This window comes from Ovis aries, chromosome 6 (assembly GCF_016772045.2).
Source record: "Ovis aries strain OAR_USU_Benz2616 breed Rambouillet chromosome 6, ARS-UI_Ramb_v3.0, whole genome shotgun sequence".
NCBI classification, from domain to species: domain Eukaryota; kingdom Metazoa; phylum Chordata; class Mammalia; order Artiodactyla; family Bovidae; genus Ovis; species Ovis aries.
In genome coordinates this window covers 38,109,316-38,125,162 of record NC_056059.1, presented here as the reverse complement: position 1 = coordinate 38,125,162, position 15,847 = coordinate 38,109,316, and the positions used below count along the sequence as shown (strand labels likewise).

Below are 15,847 nucleotides of genomic sequence, written 5' to 3'. Positions count from 1 at the left end.
TCAGCTAATCTCTATGTTTCATGAAATTTTTCAGACCATAAAAATTTAAGGTCCCGAGGGAACCCTCATACACTGTTGTTGGGGATGTAAATTGGCACAGCCACTATGGAGAACAGTATGAAGGTTCCTTAAAAAACTAAAAATAAAACTAGCATATGACGCAAGAATTCCACCCAGGAATTTCTCCTGGGCATATACCTGGAGATCCATGCACCACACTCATGTTCATTGCAGCACTGTTTACAATAGCCAGGATATGGAAGCAACCTAAGTATACATCAGCAAAGGGATGGATAAAGATTTAGTTTAAGTGAAAGTGTTAGTCACTGAGTCATGTCCAACTGTTTGTGACCCCATGGTCTGTAGCCTGCCAGGTTCCTCTGTCCATGGAATTCTCCAGGCAAGAATACTGGAGTGGGTTGCCATTCCCTTCTCCAGGGGATCTTCCCAACCAGGAACTGAACCCAGGTCTCCTGCATTACAGGCAGATTCCTTATCACCTGATCCACCAGAGAATCAGATAAAGATGTAGTACATATATACAATGAAATACTACTCAGCAATAAAAAAGAATGGAATAATGCCATTTGCAGAAAAATGGATGGACCTACAGATTGTCATACTGAGTAAAGACACAAAGACAAATATGTAATATTGCTTATATGTGAAATCTAAATTTAAAGGGTACAAATGAATTTATTTACAAAACAGAAGTAGAGTCACAGATGTAGAAACAAACTGATGGTTACCAGGGGATAAGGGAGGGGAAGCGATAAATTGGGAGATTAGGACTGACATATACACTGCTGGACTTGCCCTGGTGGCTCAGATAGTAGAGAATCTGTCTGCAGCACAGAGACCCAGATCTAATTCCTGGGTCAAGAAGACCCCCTGCAAAAGGAAATGACTACCCACTCTAGTATTCTTGCATTGAGAATTCCACGGACAGAGGAGTCTGGCAGGCTGCAGTTCATGGGGTTGCAAAGAGTTGGACAGGACTGACTGTCACTTTCACTTTTTCATACACACTGCTATATATAAAATAGATAACTTAATAAGAACCTGTTGTATAGCATAGGGAACTCTACTCCATATAGGCCATTACATTATATTGTCACCCTGCTTATTTAACTTAGATACAGAGTACCTCATGAGAAACGCTGGGCTGGAAGAAACACAAGCTGGAATCAAGATTGCCGGGAGAAATATCAATAACCTCAGATATGCAGATGACACCATGCTTACGGCAGAAAGCAAAAAGGAACTGAGGAGCTTCTTGATGAAAATGAAAGGAGAGTGAAAAAGCTGGCTTAAAACTCTGCATTCAGGGAGGGAGGTTCAAAAGAGGGCATATATGTATACCTATGGCTGATTCATGTTGAGCTTTGACAGAAAACAGCAAAATTCTGTAAAGCAATTATCCTTCAAAAAAAAAAAAACACTAAAAAACTCAACATTCAAAAAACTAAGATCATGGCATCCAGTCCTCTCACTTCATGACAAATAGATGGGCAGACAATGGAGACAATGGCAGACTTTATTTTGATTGGCTCCAAAATCAGTGCAGATGGTGACTGCAGCCATGAAATTAAAAGACATTTTCTCCTTGGAAGAAAAGCTATGACCAACCTAGACAGCATATTAAAAATAGAGAGATTACCTTGCTGACAAAGCGCATCTAGTCAAAGCTATGGTTTTTCCAGTAGTCATGTATGGATGTGATAGTTGGACCATGAAGAAGGCTGAACGCCAAAGAATTGATGCTTTTGAACTGTTGTGTTGGAGAAGACTCTTGAGAGTCCCTTGGACTGCAAGAAGATCCAACCAGTCCATCCTGAAGGAAATCAGTCCTGAATATTCATTGGAAGAACTGATGCTGAAGCTGAAACTCCAATCCTTTGGTCAGCTGATACGAAGAACTGACTCCTTGGAAAAGACCCAGATGTTGGGCAAGATTGAAGGGTGGAGGAGAAGGGGATGACAGAGGATGAGATGGTTGGATGGCATCACTGACTTGATGGACATGGGTTTGACCAGGCTCTGGGAGTTGATAATGGGAAGCCTGGCGTGCTGCAGTCCATGGGGTCGCAGAGTCAGACATGACTGACCAAGTGAACTAAACTGAACTGATTAATAATCTTTTAGACAGAAGAGGAAAGAATATATGAGCATTTTCTTATTTTTATACAAGAAACACAAAAGGATAAACTAGAAACTGAAGAAATTTGGTTACTTTGGGAGTGGTGGAAAATAGTGAACCTTTTTGGAGACTTGTATATTTTTGAGTTTTGAGACGTTAATTTTGTGCATTTAAAAAAAATAAAATCAAGAAGGATGCGATTCGGCAAAACAAAAAAGCAAATGAACCTAACTGTATTTCATATTGATAATACAAAAAATTAACTCAGATTACTAATATAGTACTCTGTGTTCTCAGTGAGATATATTTTAAGGATAAACATATTTTAGTCATTGTATTGGTGTGGTAATTTTGTGAGTTTTTACTGTTAAGAGAATAAAACTATGGAATGGGGAAAGAGAAGAACTCCATGGTTATAGAGGTAACAATATGAACTAATGATTTGAATATATATATTTTAGGATTTATTAACTTTGCCTACTATAAAACTCTAAAAGCAGTGACACTGCAGTAGCAATGACCACACTTACGCCAGTCCCTACCACAAGTAGGCTTCCTTGCTAGCTCAGTTGGCTAAGAATCCCCCTGCAAGGCAGGAGACCCCAGTTTGGTCCTTGGTCAGGAAGATCCACTGGAGAAGAAATAGGCTACCCAGTCCAATATTCTTGGACTTCCCTTGTGGCTTAGCTGGTAGAGAATCCGCCTGCAATGTGGGAGACCTGGGTTTGATCCCTGGGTTGGGAAGATCCCCTGGAGAAGGGAAGGGCTATCCACTCCAGTATTCTAGCCTGGAGAATTCCATGGACTGTATAGTTCAAAGAGTCAGGCGCAACTAAACAACTTTCACTTACCACAAATAGCAAAAATAGGACATGTGGTTGATTCCAAGTCAGGGACAGGAAAAGTAGAAAACGGACAAGGAACATTTTTATATGCTAAGAAAAAGGAAGTCCTCAAGATACATCAAAAATATATAAGGCCCAGTATGAAGGGCTTTCCACTGGCCAGATTTGGAATCATTTGTGCATTAAAGTGAGTAATGAAGTCCTAGATAACATATTAGATAATAAGAAACAATCTGTGTTTCTTTCTCGTTGTGATAAAAAGAAACAAAACCAAAAAAGGTGTGGGGGTCACAGAAGAGAAGGCATTTCTTTTTTTCCTTTTTTCTTTTTTTTAAAGAATGCTACAGAAAAATAGAGAATGAATCAGTTGAGTTCAGTCAGTTCAGTTGCTCAGTCGGGCCGACTCTTTGCAACCCCATGAATCACAGCACGCCAGGCCTCCCTGTCCATCACCAACTCCAGGAGTTCACTCAGACTCACATCCATCGAGTCAATGATGCCATCCAGCCATCTCATCCTCGGTCGTCCCCTTCTCCTCCTGCCCCCAATCCCTCCCAGCATCAGAGTCTTTTCCAGTGAGTCAGCTCTTCGTATGAGGTGGCCAAAGTACTGGAGTTTCAGCTTTAGCATCATTCCTTCCAAAGAAATCCCAGGGCTGATCTCCTTCAGAATGGACTGGGTGGATCTCCTTGCAGTCCAAGGGACTCTCAAAATCATCAATTCTTCTGTGCTCAGATTTCTTCACAGTCCAACTCTCATATCCATACATGACAACTGGAAAAACCATAGCCTTGACTAGATGGACCTTTGTTGGCAAAGTAATGTCTCTGCTTTTCAATATGCTTTCTAGGTTGGTCATAACTTTTCTCCCAGGGAGTAAGTGTCTTTTAATTTCATGGCTGCAGTCACCATCTGCAGTGATTTTGGAGCCCCCATAAATAAAGTCTAACACGGTTTCCACTGTTTCCCCATCTTTTTCCATGAAGTGATGGGACCAGATGCCATGATCTTCTTTTTCTGAATGTTGAGCTTTAAGCCAACTTTTCACTCTCCACTTTCATCAAGAGGCTTTTTAGTTCCTCTTCACTTTCTGCCATAAGGGTGGTGTCATCTGCATATTTGAGGTTATTGATGTTTCTCCCGGCAGTCTTGATTCCAGCTTGTGCTTCTTCCAGTGTTTCTCATGATGTTCTCTGCATAGAAGTTAAAGAAGCTAGCAAAGAAGTACAGCCTTGACATACTTCCTGTTCCTATTTGGAACCAGTCTGTAGTTCCATGTCCAGTCCTAACTGTTGTTGAATAGTGGACTTAAAAAAGTTACTGGTTTGTAACCACTATATACCAGTTGGTTCTGGCAGAGATTACCAGTTGATACAAAAACCATTTAGCAAATACCAGATTGTTGGGGAAGAGGATAATTATCAATACATTAAAATATTACTCCATAGATTACTAATTACAAAGGTGAAAATATAACTCTACAATGGAAATATTTATTGGATAACCACCTTAAAGCTAGTGATCAACATTACTAATGCTGGGATGAACTGGTATGATACATTAAGCGTACCATCTGTGTACTGCCTGTCAAAAATGATTAACCTGAATTGAAATCTTAATGGAGCTAATCCAAACTTTAGGACAATACTACAAGATAAATGGTGTCTTAAAAAACAGGAAAGAAAGCTAGGGAGACGTGACAGTCAAATACAATATGGAACCCTAGATTGCAGCCTGAGGTTGGGGAAGAAAAAGCTGTAAAGGAGATATGGGGGAGAATTAGGGACAATATTGTTCATGTTAATTTTTTTGAAAGGGATGATGGCATTATAGTTATGTTCCATAATGTTGTTGTTTATTACTCAATTAGAGTTAAAGCTTCATGGTATCTACAGGTTTCAAATCCTTCACCCATAAATAACTTCTGTGTGTGAGTTTATATGTAAATCAAATGAAACAAAAGGTCAGTAGTTGAATCTATAGAGGTAAGATTTTGTGGAAGTACATTGTATTCTTCATTCAACTTTTCTAAAGATTGAAATTTTTAAAAATAAAATAACTGGGGAAGAATAAAAGGCAAGGGCAAGAACTGTACACTGTCAGTAGTGCTGTAAGACATCCCTTCTTACCTTTCACTGTATCATTTTCTGATCTAATATATTTGTCATTAAGTGATATCAATGTATGTTAGAGCTCTTCATATTATATAAAGTGCTATATCACTGTTAATTGTTGTTAATATATATCAAACATAGAAGGGAAATGGAGATGGAGAAAGAGAAGATAACAGAAACCATCATCCTGGCCTTTAAAATTTTTGTTGAATTAGTGACCAACATTTTCCACATTGACAGTCTCATAATTGAGACAACCTACACAGATATTCTTAGATTGATCCTAAGAGCAGCTCTCTCTCTTGGTAAATAATAGCATTATCTTTCAGTGTAGAAGAATACTTAACAAAGGAGTGAATACAAGGAAGCTGGAGTCAGTTGGTTCTGGTGATTCATGTGTCTTCCATATGTAAAATATACTCACCCCTGACCAAGACTTCCAGAAGTCTTTCTATAGTATCATCTCAAAAATCATGCTCTTTACTCCATTGTATATTCTTGCCTCCTTTGTCAAAGATAAGGTGTCCATATGTGTGTGGATTTATCTCTGGGCTTTCTATTTTGTTCCATTGATCTATATGTCTGTCTTTGTGCCAGTACCATACTGTCTTGATGACTGTGGCTTTGTAGTAGAGCCTGAAGTCAGGCAAGTTGATTCCTCCAGTTCCATTCTTCTTTCTCAAGATTGCTTTGGCTATTCGAGGTTTTTTGTATTTCCATACAAATCTTGAAATTATTTGTTCTAGTTCTGTGAAAAATGTGGCTGGCAGCTTGATAGGGATTGCATTGAATTTGTAAATTGCTTTGGGTAGTATACTCATTTTCACTATATTGATTCTTCTGATCCATGAACATGGTATATTTCTCCATCTATTAGTGTCCTCTTTGATTTCTTTCATCAGTGTTTTATAGTTTTCTATATATAGGTCTTTAGTTTCTTTAGGTAGATATATTCCTAAGTATTTTATTCTTTTCGTTGCAATGGTGAATGGAATTGTTTCCTTAATTTCTTTTTCTACTTTCTCATTATTCGTGTATAGGAATGCAAGGGATTTCTGTGTGTTGATTTTATATCCTGCATCTTTACTATATTCATTGATTAGCTCTAGTAATTTTCTGGTGGAGTCTTTAGGGTTTTCTATGTAGAGGATCATGTCATCTGCAAACAGTGAGAGTTTTACTTCTTCTTTTCCAATTTGGATTCCTTTTATTTCTTTTTCTGCTCTGATTGCTGTGGCCAAAACTTCCAGAACTATGTTGAATAGTAGTGGTGAAAGTGGACACCCTTGTCTTGTTCCTGACTTTAGGGGAAATGCTTTGGGAAAACTGGTCAACCACTTGTAAAAGAATGAAACTAGATCACTTTCTAACACCATACACAAAAATAAACTCAAAATGGATTAAAGATCTAAATGTAAGATCAGAAACTATAAAACTCCTAGAGGAGAACATAGGCAAAACACTCTCAGACATAAATCACAGCAGGATCCTCTATGATCCACCTCCCAGAATTCTGGAAATAAAAGCAAAAATAAACGGGATCTAATTAAAATTAAAAGCTTCTGCACAACAAAGGAAAATATAAGCAAGGTGAAAAGACAGCCTTCTGAATGGGAGAAAATAATAGCAAATGAAGCAACTGACAAACAACTAATCTCAAAAATATACAAGCAACTTATGCAGCTCAATTCCAGAAAAATAAACGACCCAATCAAAAAATGGGCCAAAGAACTAAATAGACATTTCTCCAAAGAAGACATACGGATGGCTAACAAACACATGAAAAGATGCTCAACATCACTCATTATTAGAGAAATGCAAATCAAAACCACAATGAGGTACCACTTCACACCAGTCAGAATGTCTGCGATCCAAAAATCTGCAAGCAATAAATGCTGGAGAGGGTGTGGAGAAAAGGGAACCCTCCTACACTGTTGGTGGGAATGCAAACTAGTACAGCCACTATGGAGAACAGTGTGGAGATTCCTTAAAAAATTGCAAATAGAACTACCTTATGACCCAGCAATCCCACCGCTGGGCATACACACTGAGGAAACCAGAATTGAAAGAGACACATGTACCCCAATGTTCATCGCAGCACTGTTTATAATAGCCAGGACATGGAAACAACCTAGATGTCCATCAGCAGATGAATGGATAAGAAAGCTGTGGTACATATACACAATGGAGTATTACTCAGCCGTTAAAAAGAATTCATTTGAATCAGTTCTGATGAGATGGATGAAACTGGAGCCGATTATACAGAGTGAAGTAAGCCAGAAAGAAAAACACCAGTACAGTATACTAACACATATATATGGAATTTAGGTAGATGGCAATGACGACCCTGTATGCAAGACAGGAAAAAAGACACAGATGTGTATAACGGACTTTTGGACTCAGAGGGAGAGGGAGAGGGTGGGATGATTTGGGAGAATGGCATTCTAACATGTATACTATCATGTAAGAATTAAATCGCCAGTCTATGTCTGACACAGGATACAGCATGCTTGGGGCTGGTGCATGGGGATGACCCAGAGAGACGTTATGGGGAGGGAGGTGGGAGGGGGGTTCATGTCTGGGAACACATGTAAGAATTAAAGATTTTAAAATTTAAAAAATAAAAAACTAAAAAAAAAAATCATGCTCTTGTTATCTAATTTAGTTTATATACAAATGAAGTTCCTTGGGTGTAGTTCCTTTGGTATAGTTTCTCTTGGTCTGTAGCCCTTTAAAAGTGAAAAGACAAATTACTTGCCCATACACACCCAACATACAGTGTTAGGACAGGCATAGGCTAACCTTTGTAAACAATCCTGTTTGAAGTGGGGAAATTGGGTGCACACAGGGATCACTGTTCCATAGCAATTCTGAAATCCAGCTGGGCAGATGTTGGAAGTTATTTGATTAGATATTAAAGAATAATTCTTTATGGCTCATGAATCTGCCCTTTAGGCACGAAGTTCCACTCTAATTTATCCTTTTTTCCTATTTTTCTTTTTTTTATTCAGATATAATTTGCATTCTATAAAATTTACTTGTTAAAGTATAAAATTCAGTGGTTTTTTGTATACTCATTCACAAAGTTTTGTGACCATTACCACTCTCTGTAGAATATATTCTTCATCCTTAAAAAACCCATTATTAGATTAGCACCCATTCCTTATCCTTCTCCTACTCTTCTTCAGGCTCTGGCAATCACTAACAAATCTCTCTAGACTTGCCTGTTTTAAACATTTCATATAAATGCAGTTGTACTATGCGCAACCTTCATTTAGCATGCTTTTGAGGTTCATTCTTCTGGTACATGTCAGTTCTTTGTTTCCTTTTATGACTGAATAATACTCTATTGTATAAATATACTACATTTATATATTCACCGGTTGATGTTCATTTGGGTTGTTTCTAATTTGTGGTTGTTACGAATAATGCTGCTGTGAACATTCATACACATTTTTGACTGAACGTGTTTTCAGTCTTCTTGGTTATATACCTGGAGGTGGAATTTACTGGGTCATATGATAATCCTTTGTTTACATTTTTTAATGTGTTATCAAGGGCTTCCCTCATAGCTCAGTTGGTAAAGAATCTGCCTGAAATGCAGGAGACCTGGGTTCGATCCCTGGGTCAGGAAGATCCCCTGGAGAAGCAAATGGCAACCCACTCTAGTATTCTCGCCTGGAAAATCCCACGGACAGAGGACCTGGTGGGCTACAGTCCACAGGATCGCAACACAACTTAGTGACTAAACCACCACCAGCATTCTGTTATCAAAGTGTATTTTCCAAAAGACTGCACCATTTTGCATTCCCACCCGCAGTGTATGAGGACTCAAATTTCTTCACATCCTCAGTTGCTCTTGTTATCTGCATTTATTATAATTCTCCTTCTAGGTGTGAAGTAATATCTCATTCTGGTTTTGATTTGCATTTCTCTAAAGACTAATGTGCTTTAGGGAAATGCATCTTGTCATGTGCTTACTGGTCATTAGTAATATCTTATTTGGAGAAATGCCTGCTCAAATCATTTTCTCTTTAATTGGACATTTATTTCTTTATTATTGGGTTATAAAAGTTCTTTATATACTTGGAGAGTAGACCCTTAACAGACATGTGATTTGTAAATATTTACTCCTGTTCTGTGGACTGTATTCATTTGTTGATAATTTCCTTTGAAGTACAAACGTTTTAAATTTTAATCAAGTTGTTTATATCTGTTTCATTGCTTGTGTTTTAGTGTCAGATCTAAGGAATCACTGATTTAATCTAAGGTCTTTATACTTGTTTATAAGCAAATTTATACTTATGTTTTCTTTCAGATTTTTATAGTTTTAGGTCCTGTGTTTAGATCATTAATCCATTTTGGAGCTAATTATTCTATGTGGTATGAGGTAGAGGTCCAGCTTCATTATTTTGCATATAAATATCCAGTTGTCTTAAGCAAGACTTATTGAAAAGACAATTATTTTCTTCCTTGAATTTTCTTGGTACTCTTAACAAAAATAGATTAAGATATGTGATCTTCGCATGAGCGCTGAGACTGTCTATTTTGTTCATCCTGAATTCCTGGAAAATAGCTTAGTTCCTGGCATATAATAAGTTCTCAGGGATTTTGTTGAATGAATTATTGTTGTAGATCTCCTTCTGTTCTTTTAGGAAAATAGTTTGGAAGAAGGCAATCCTGGGAGGAAGGAATGAAGGGAGGAAAAAAAATTTTTTTTAATAAATTAAGGGTTTATCTTGGGGCTCAGTTCTGCTCTATTGATCTATATGTCTCTCCTTATGCCCTTAACACCTAGGCTTGATTATCACACTGTTAATAAGTTTTGATATCAGGAATTGCTAGTCTTCCAATTTATTTCTTTTTCAAGATTGTTTTGGCTATTCTGGATTCCTTGCATCTTGATATGCATTTTAGAATCAGCTTGTCAGTTTCTATAAAAATGCCAGCTAGGGCTCTGATAGAGATTGTGTTAAATTTGTTGATCAATTTGGGAAATATTATCATGTTAACAATATTAAATCTTCCAGTCCATGAACACAGGATGTATTTCTGTTTATTTAGGTTCTCTTTATGCTTTGTCAGACTTATGTTTCTTCTTTGTAATATGTTGTATATGGAATTATTTTCCTAATTATTTCATTTTGGAATTGCTTAGTGCCATTGTATAGAAATAAAATTGATTTTTGTATATTGACATGGCATCCTGTAACCTTGCTGAACTTAACTAGTTCTAAAATTTTGTGTGTGTGGATTCCTTAGAAATTCCTATATACAACATTGCGTTATGGTGAGAAATGGTAAGAGCATATGTCCTTTTCTTGTTCTGATATTTTTGGGGAAACTTTCCCTCTTTCACCATTAAGTATGATGTTATCTGTAGATTTTTCATAGATGCCCTTTCTTAGATGGAGGTAATTTCCTTCTATTCCTAGTTTGTTCAGTGTTTTTATCATGAAAAGGTTATAAAGTGCTTTTCTACGTCCATGGAGATTATTATGTGGCTTTTGTCCTTAACATGTTATATTATATTGCTTGACTGGTTTTTATATGTTAAACTAACCTTGCACCTTGGGGATAAATCCCACTTGGTATTGATGTATAATCTTTTTTATTGTGTGTTGCTAGGTTCTGTTTGATAGGAGAGTTGAAGGATTAGTTTTAATTCTTCTTAAATGTCTGATAGAATTCACCAGTAAATCTATCTGTTCCTGGGCTCTTTGTGACAAGAGTTTTGACTACTAATTCAGTCTCTTTACTTGTATGTCTGTTCAAGCCTTTTATTACTTCTTGAGTGAGTGTGATAGTTTTTGTCTTTCTAAGAATTTGGCCTTTTCATCTAGGATATCTAATTTGTTGATGTGTAGCTTTTTTTCCTGTAGTATTTCTATATTACTTTTTTGTGTTTCTTTAATGTTAATTGTGATAGCTCTTCCTTCATTTCTAATTTTACAAATTTAAATCTTTATTTTTATTCTTGGTCAATTTTTTTAATCTTTTCAAAGAATCAATTTTTGGTTTTATTGATCTTCTTTTTATCTTACCTTGTCTTGCCTTTCCCTTCTCCTATTTAATATTTTCTGCTCTAACTTTTTATTTATTTCTTCCTCTATTCTTGCTTTGGGTTTAATTTTCAAATCATTTTCTCTTAAGGAGGGCTAGGTTGAGTTGAATTTTTTAATGTCTCTATTTATTGCCGTAAGTTGCTCTCTAATCACTGTTTTAGCTTCATCACATACTTTCGGTATGTTGTTTCCCTTTTCAGTCATTTGGGAGTTGATTGCTGTTGAGCATCTTTTTCCATATTCAGTCATTCTGCTGTTTGCAGGATACTTCAGTTCCTCTCTTGTGAGCAGTGCCACTCACAGTACAACTCTCTCCAGAGTGAGTGATGAGAGAGCAAGAGGGCAGAATAGAAGGGAGTGATAATGAACATCAGTGTTCAGAGTATCCAGGATAGACGCCATATTCTCTTATAACCTAATCTTGGAAGTGACGTACACTTTTGCAATATGTTATTTTAATCTCACATTTCACCCTTCATACAACGTGGAAGGGACTCTGCAACACTGGAGACCAGGAGGTGGAAGTGGGAATCATTAAGAATCATCTTGAAACTGGGCACCGCAAAGAACTTGCTAAATTCTTGAATTTGTTAAATTTAAAATAAAGAGATGGGGCAAAAATAAATTATTTCTGTCTTCTTAGGGGCATACCATTTCCATGTGGCAACCCAGTGTTTATTAGTTGCCTAACTTTTGAAACCATTTGAGCGTATATCCCTGACCAAGATCTTTAGTTAATTCATTTTTTTGTAATTGTGACCACTTGTGCAAGAAATCTAGAAGGCTCACTAACTAATTAGCAACTGAGCAGCATTTTAACTCTTTATCTTTTTAAATCGTATTTGTTTTTTTGCTGTTTGCCAAGTCTTTTGGTTTTACACATAGATGTATTCCTAATATAAACAAGCAAAAACTGAGTAGATGAATGAGCTCTAAACTCAACTCTAAAGTGTAGCTCTAGTCATATGATATGAATGTGATCATATTTCTGTCCCTTTTTTATAAATTTAATCATTTTGAATTTATAAAGTGACATTAGCCAGTAAATTACAGGTCAGTTAACCGAAATACATAGAAGTAAATCCAGTATCTCCTTTTAACACATAATGCAAAGCAAGATTAGATTTGAAAAATGATGGAGAAATGGTTTGCCGAACACCTTCAAGGATTCCTGAAGGAAGTCATTGAGAAATAACATTAATTAGGAATCTTTCTGTGTAACATAGAAATCTCTTGCTTTGTTATAAATCACTTTAGCTAGGTTACATATGCTAATACTGTCTGTTCAGAATCAGAATATATCACATGGGCTTAGAAATTATGTCCTTTGTATTTTCCACGTTAGTTAATACTGTACGTATATTAACCTAGTTAATACTTCAACTTAGTTGACATTTTATGATTAACTGCTCAGCCTGAATCTTCTTAACTGCTCAGCCTGAATCTTGTTTCTCTTCTTATGTTCACTGCAATCTAAGATAACAGTGTAGTTAATGTCAGTTATTAAAAATGCCAAGTATAAGAACTCAGTATTTTATCTACAATCTCATATAATCTTAAAATACCCTGTGAGCAAGCCCTATTATGATTTCCAAAGTTCTGTTATTTCCATTTTATGAACAAAGAAACTAAAATATGGAGTGGTGTGTAACTAACCTAAATTTATAAAGATGGCTAAGATTTCAATCTGTGAGTCTTTTTTCATTAAAATTTAATTGATGTACAATATTATTTTAATTTCAGGTATACTATGGGATGATTTGACATACATGGTGAAATGATCACCACAATAAATTTAGTAACAGTCTGTCCCCATACAAAGTTATTTCAATACCATGGGCCATATACCTTGTATTATATATTCTCACTTACATGTGGAACCTAAAAAACAAAACAAAGTGAAACAGACTCACAGTTACAGAGAACAAACAAGTGGTTGCCAGAGGAGAGAAGGGTGTTGGAGGATGAATAAGTGAGGAGGGGGAAATGAAGAGGTACAAACCTCTAGTTTTAAAATAAATATGCCATGGGGATATAATATATACAACTGACCCTTGAACAACATGGAAGTTCAGAGCACTGACCCTCTGCATAGTCAAAACTCTTAACTTTATAGTGGGCCCTTTGTATTTGGGGTTCCACATCTACAGATTGAACCAACTATGGATTGTGTAGTACTGTAGTGCATATTTATTGGGAAAAAAATTCATGTCTGTGTGCACTTCTACAGTTCAAACTCATGTTGTTTAAGGGTCAAGTGTATAGGCAAGTCTTTCTTTTTAGTACCCTAGAACAACTAGTGCCTCTCTTCCCTACTCGGTTCTAAACAAAGAATAAATATGAGAATTAAATATTACCTTTTTTTATAAGCCCATAATCCCTCCTCAAATGTTTTCTTCAGAATTCAAAATTGTTTTGAAAGAGCTAATATTAAGGAGATGTTTATTGTGTAATATCTCTGCTGCTGCTGCTGCTAAGTCACTTCAGTCATGTCCAACATCTTTAGCAGATCCAAAAAAGCACCCTATAATCAAATATATTGGTACTTCAGCAAGACCGTAAACAGATTGATGTCGGTTTAGGTCACATTTTGCTAATCAGATATGATTGTGGTCATGGTGGAGGTAGTTTGTTGCCTTTCCTCACCTTTATAAAAATAGTTGCTGGTTGGAAGATTTGCCTTCAGATCTCTTAGGCGCTCCAGCTAAGACGACATAAGCCTTCAGTCTCAGACAGCTCAGGATCAAGGCAGGTCTGTTCACACAACACTGATTTGTCTGGGTAAGAGTTGAGGTGGTAATGAGCAGCGAATTAATAACTCTAGAAGTAGGCCCACTTCCGAAGAGGAAGTACAGAGCCTAACCAGATAAGCTTAGTCATCCTTCCCATTTCACCAGTCATTCTACCTCTGAAGGAGCAGGGTAAATAAAAGGATTGGGGTGAAACCAGTAGTGTGTCTGTGGAAAAACCACCACCACTACCACCCAATATCAGTACTCTTTTTTATTTATTATATACTGTGTTTATAAATTATTTATTCTATACTTCTTACTATAAAATAATTTAGTTGTCTTTACCTCTTGTACAGGTTTTAAGCAGAAATGTATATGACTACCTTTATTTTGGTTATAGATGACCAACATGTTTTGGGATCAAGGACTGATTAAGACTCTCAATAATGGTATTACTGTTTCTATAGGGGAATCTTAGTGGATGAGTACTGAAATATTTAGGAGTGAAATGCCATAATTTTGCAATTTACTTTTCAGTAGTTCTACAAACCAGAAGGTAAAAAGAAAGTGAATATGGCAGCATACTAACAATTCTTGAATCTTGGTTGAGGCTGTCTGTGTCATTGTAGGATTAATTTTTTCTTTATGACTGAAATTTCTTGATATGAAAAGTTGAGAAAGAAAAAATCCTTGACGACATTCAGGCCCTATACGAAGTCCATATTTGACAGGATTAATGGTAATAAACAACAGAGTTTAGACGTTTTCTTTAATAGTTAATTTGTATACCTAGTCTACTATATTAAAAATTGCTTGATTACTTATATATACAATTTATGTTCACATACTAAGTTCTAATATCTTTTGCAGTTCATTTGAATTAAAACTCTGAAAATAAGCTGTCTCCTTTTATGTCTAGTTCTTTATATTTTAATTTGGGACCAAAAATGTTTATTTTCAAGAAATAAATAGCCAAGTTAAGGGTTAATATATTCTCGTAATACTAATTAAATCTACAAGGTTTTTGTTGCTAAGTTCCAGAAACCATTCACAATTATGGACTTCCTCTGAGACTTCTGAAATCATTAATTTGTAGTTAAGATAAATTTAAACATTGGTATTTTGTATTCTCTTTTTAATTCTTACTGTATTTATTTCTTCCCTAGATCTTCCTCAGAACTGTGATCCTAACATTCCCCTAGTTGCTCAGGAATTAATGAAAAAGATGATACGTCAGTTTGCAATTGAGTATATTTCAAAAAGTGGTAAAATTCAAGAGAATAGAAATGGTTCAATTGGACCAAGTCTGATATGTAAAAGTATCCAAATGAATCAAGCAGAAAACTCCCTTCAGGAAGAGCAGGAAGGCCCCTTAGACCTCACTGTGAATCGAATGCAAGAACAAAATACTCAGCAAGGTAAGATTTATGTGTGTGTGTATGTGATGTTTGATTTTATGTTTTAATATTCTTTAGTATATATATAACCATATATTCACAGAGAAATTTAAAAGTAATACTACTTGAATTAGTCTGTAACATGGACTAGAGAGAAGTGTTAAATTAAAACTTTTGTATTACATTTGTCTTTGTTTATAAATGGAGAAGTGAAAGTTTCTCTACCCTCTTTTCACAATAAAGTGTATGGTGAGAGAATCCTAAAAGCAACCTAGAAGGAAAGTATATGAATAAAAAGATGTATATGATAAAAATGAATTTTTATAATGTACAGCTGAGAACATTCATTAAGCACTTTTGTTGTTCAGTTTGTCACACTTAGGTCAAAAATAAAACATTGATGGATAATAGTCAATTGTTTATGATGTCACTAGGGAAAGAGAAAAGTTAATACCTTGATAAACATAATGTAAATAATTATATAGAGAGACACATTTTTCAAAAGCATGAATGATGAAGCTGTGCTGATCTTATCTGATCATTATTTAAAGGAA

General features: G+C 35.9%; 1 protein-coding gene across 1 annotated transcript in view; it reads left to right on the top strand.

The window, feature by feature from the left end:
- Positions 1-15,847, top strand: part of LCORL (ligand dependent nuclear receptor corepressor like) — a 170,330-nt gene that overhangs the window by 97,789 nt on the left and 56,694 nt on the right. The window contains 1 exon segment of the mRNA XM_042251264.2: positions 15,063-15,314. Within this exon segment, the coding sequence (XP_042107198.1) occupies positions 15,063-15,314 (252 nt within the window).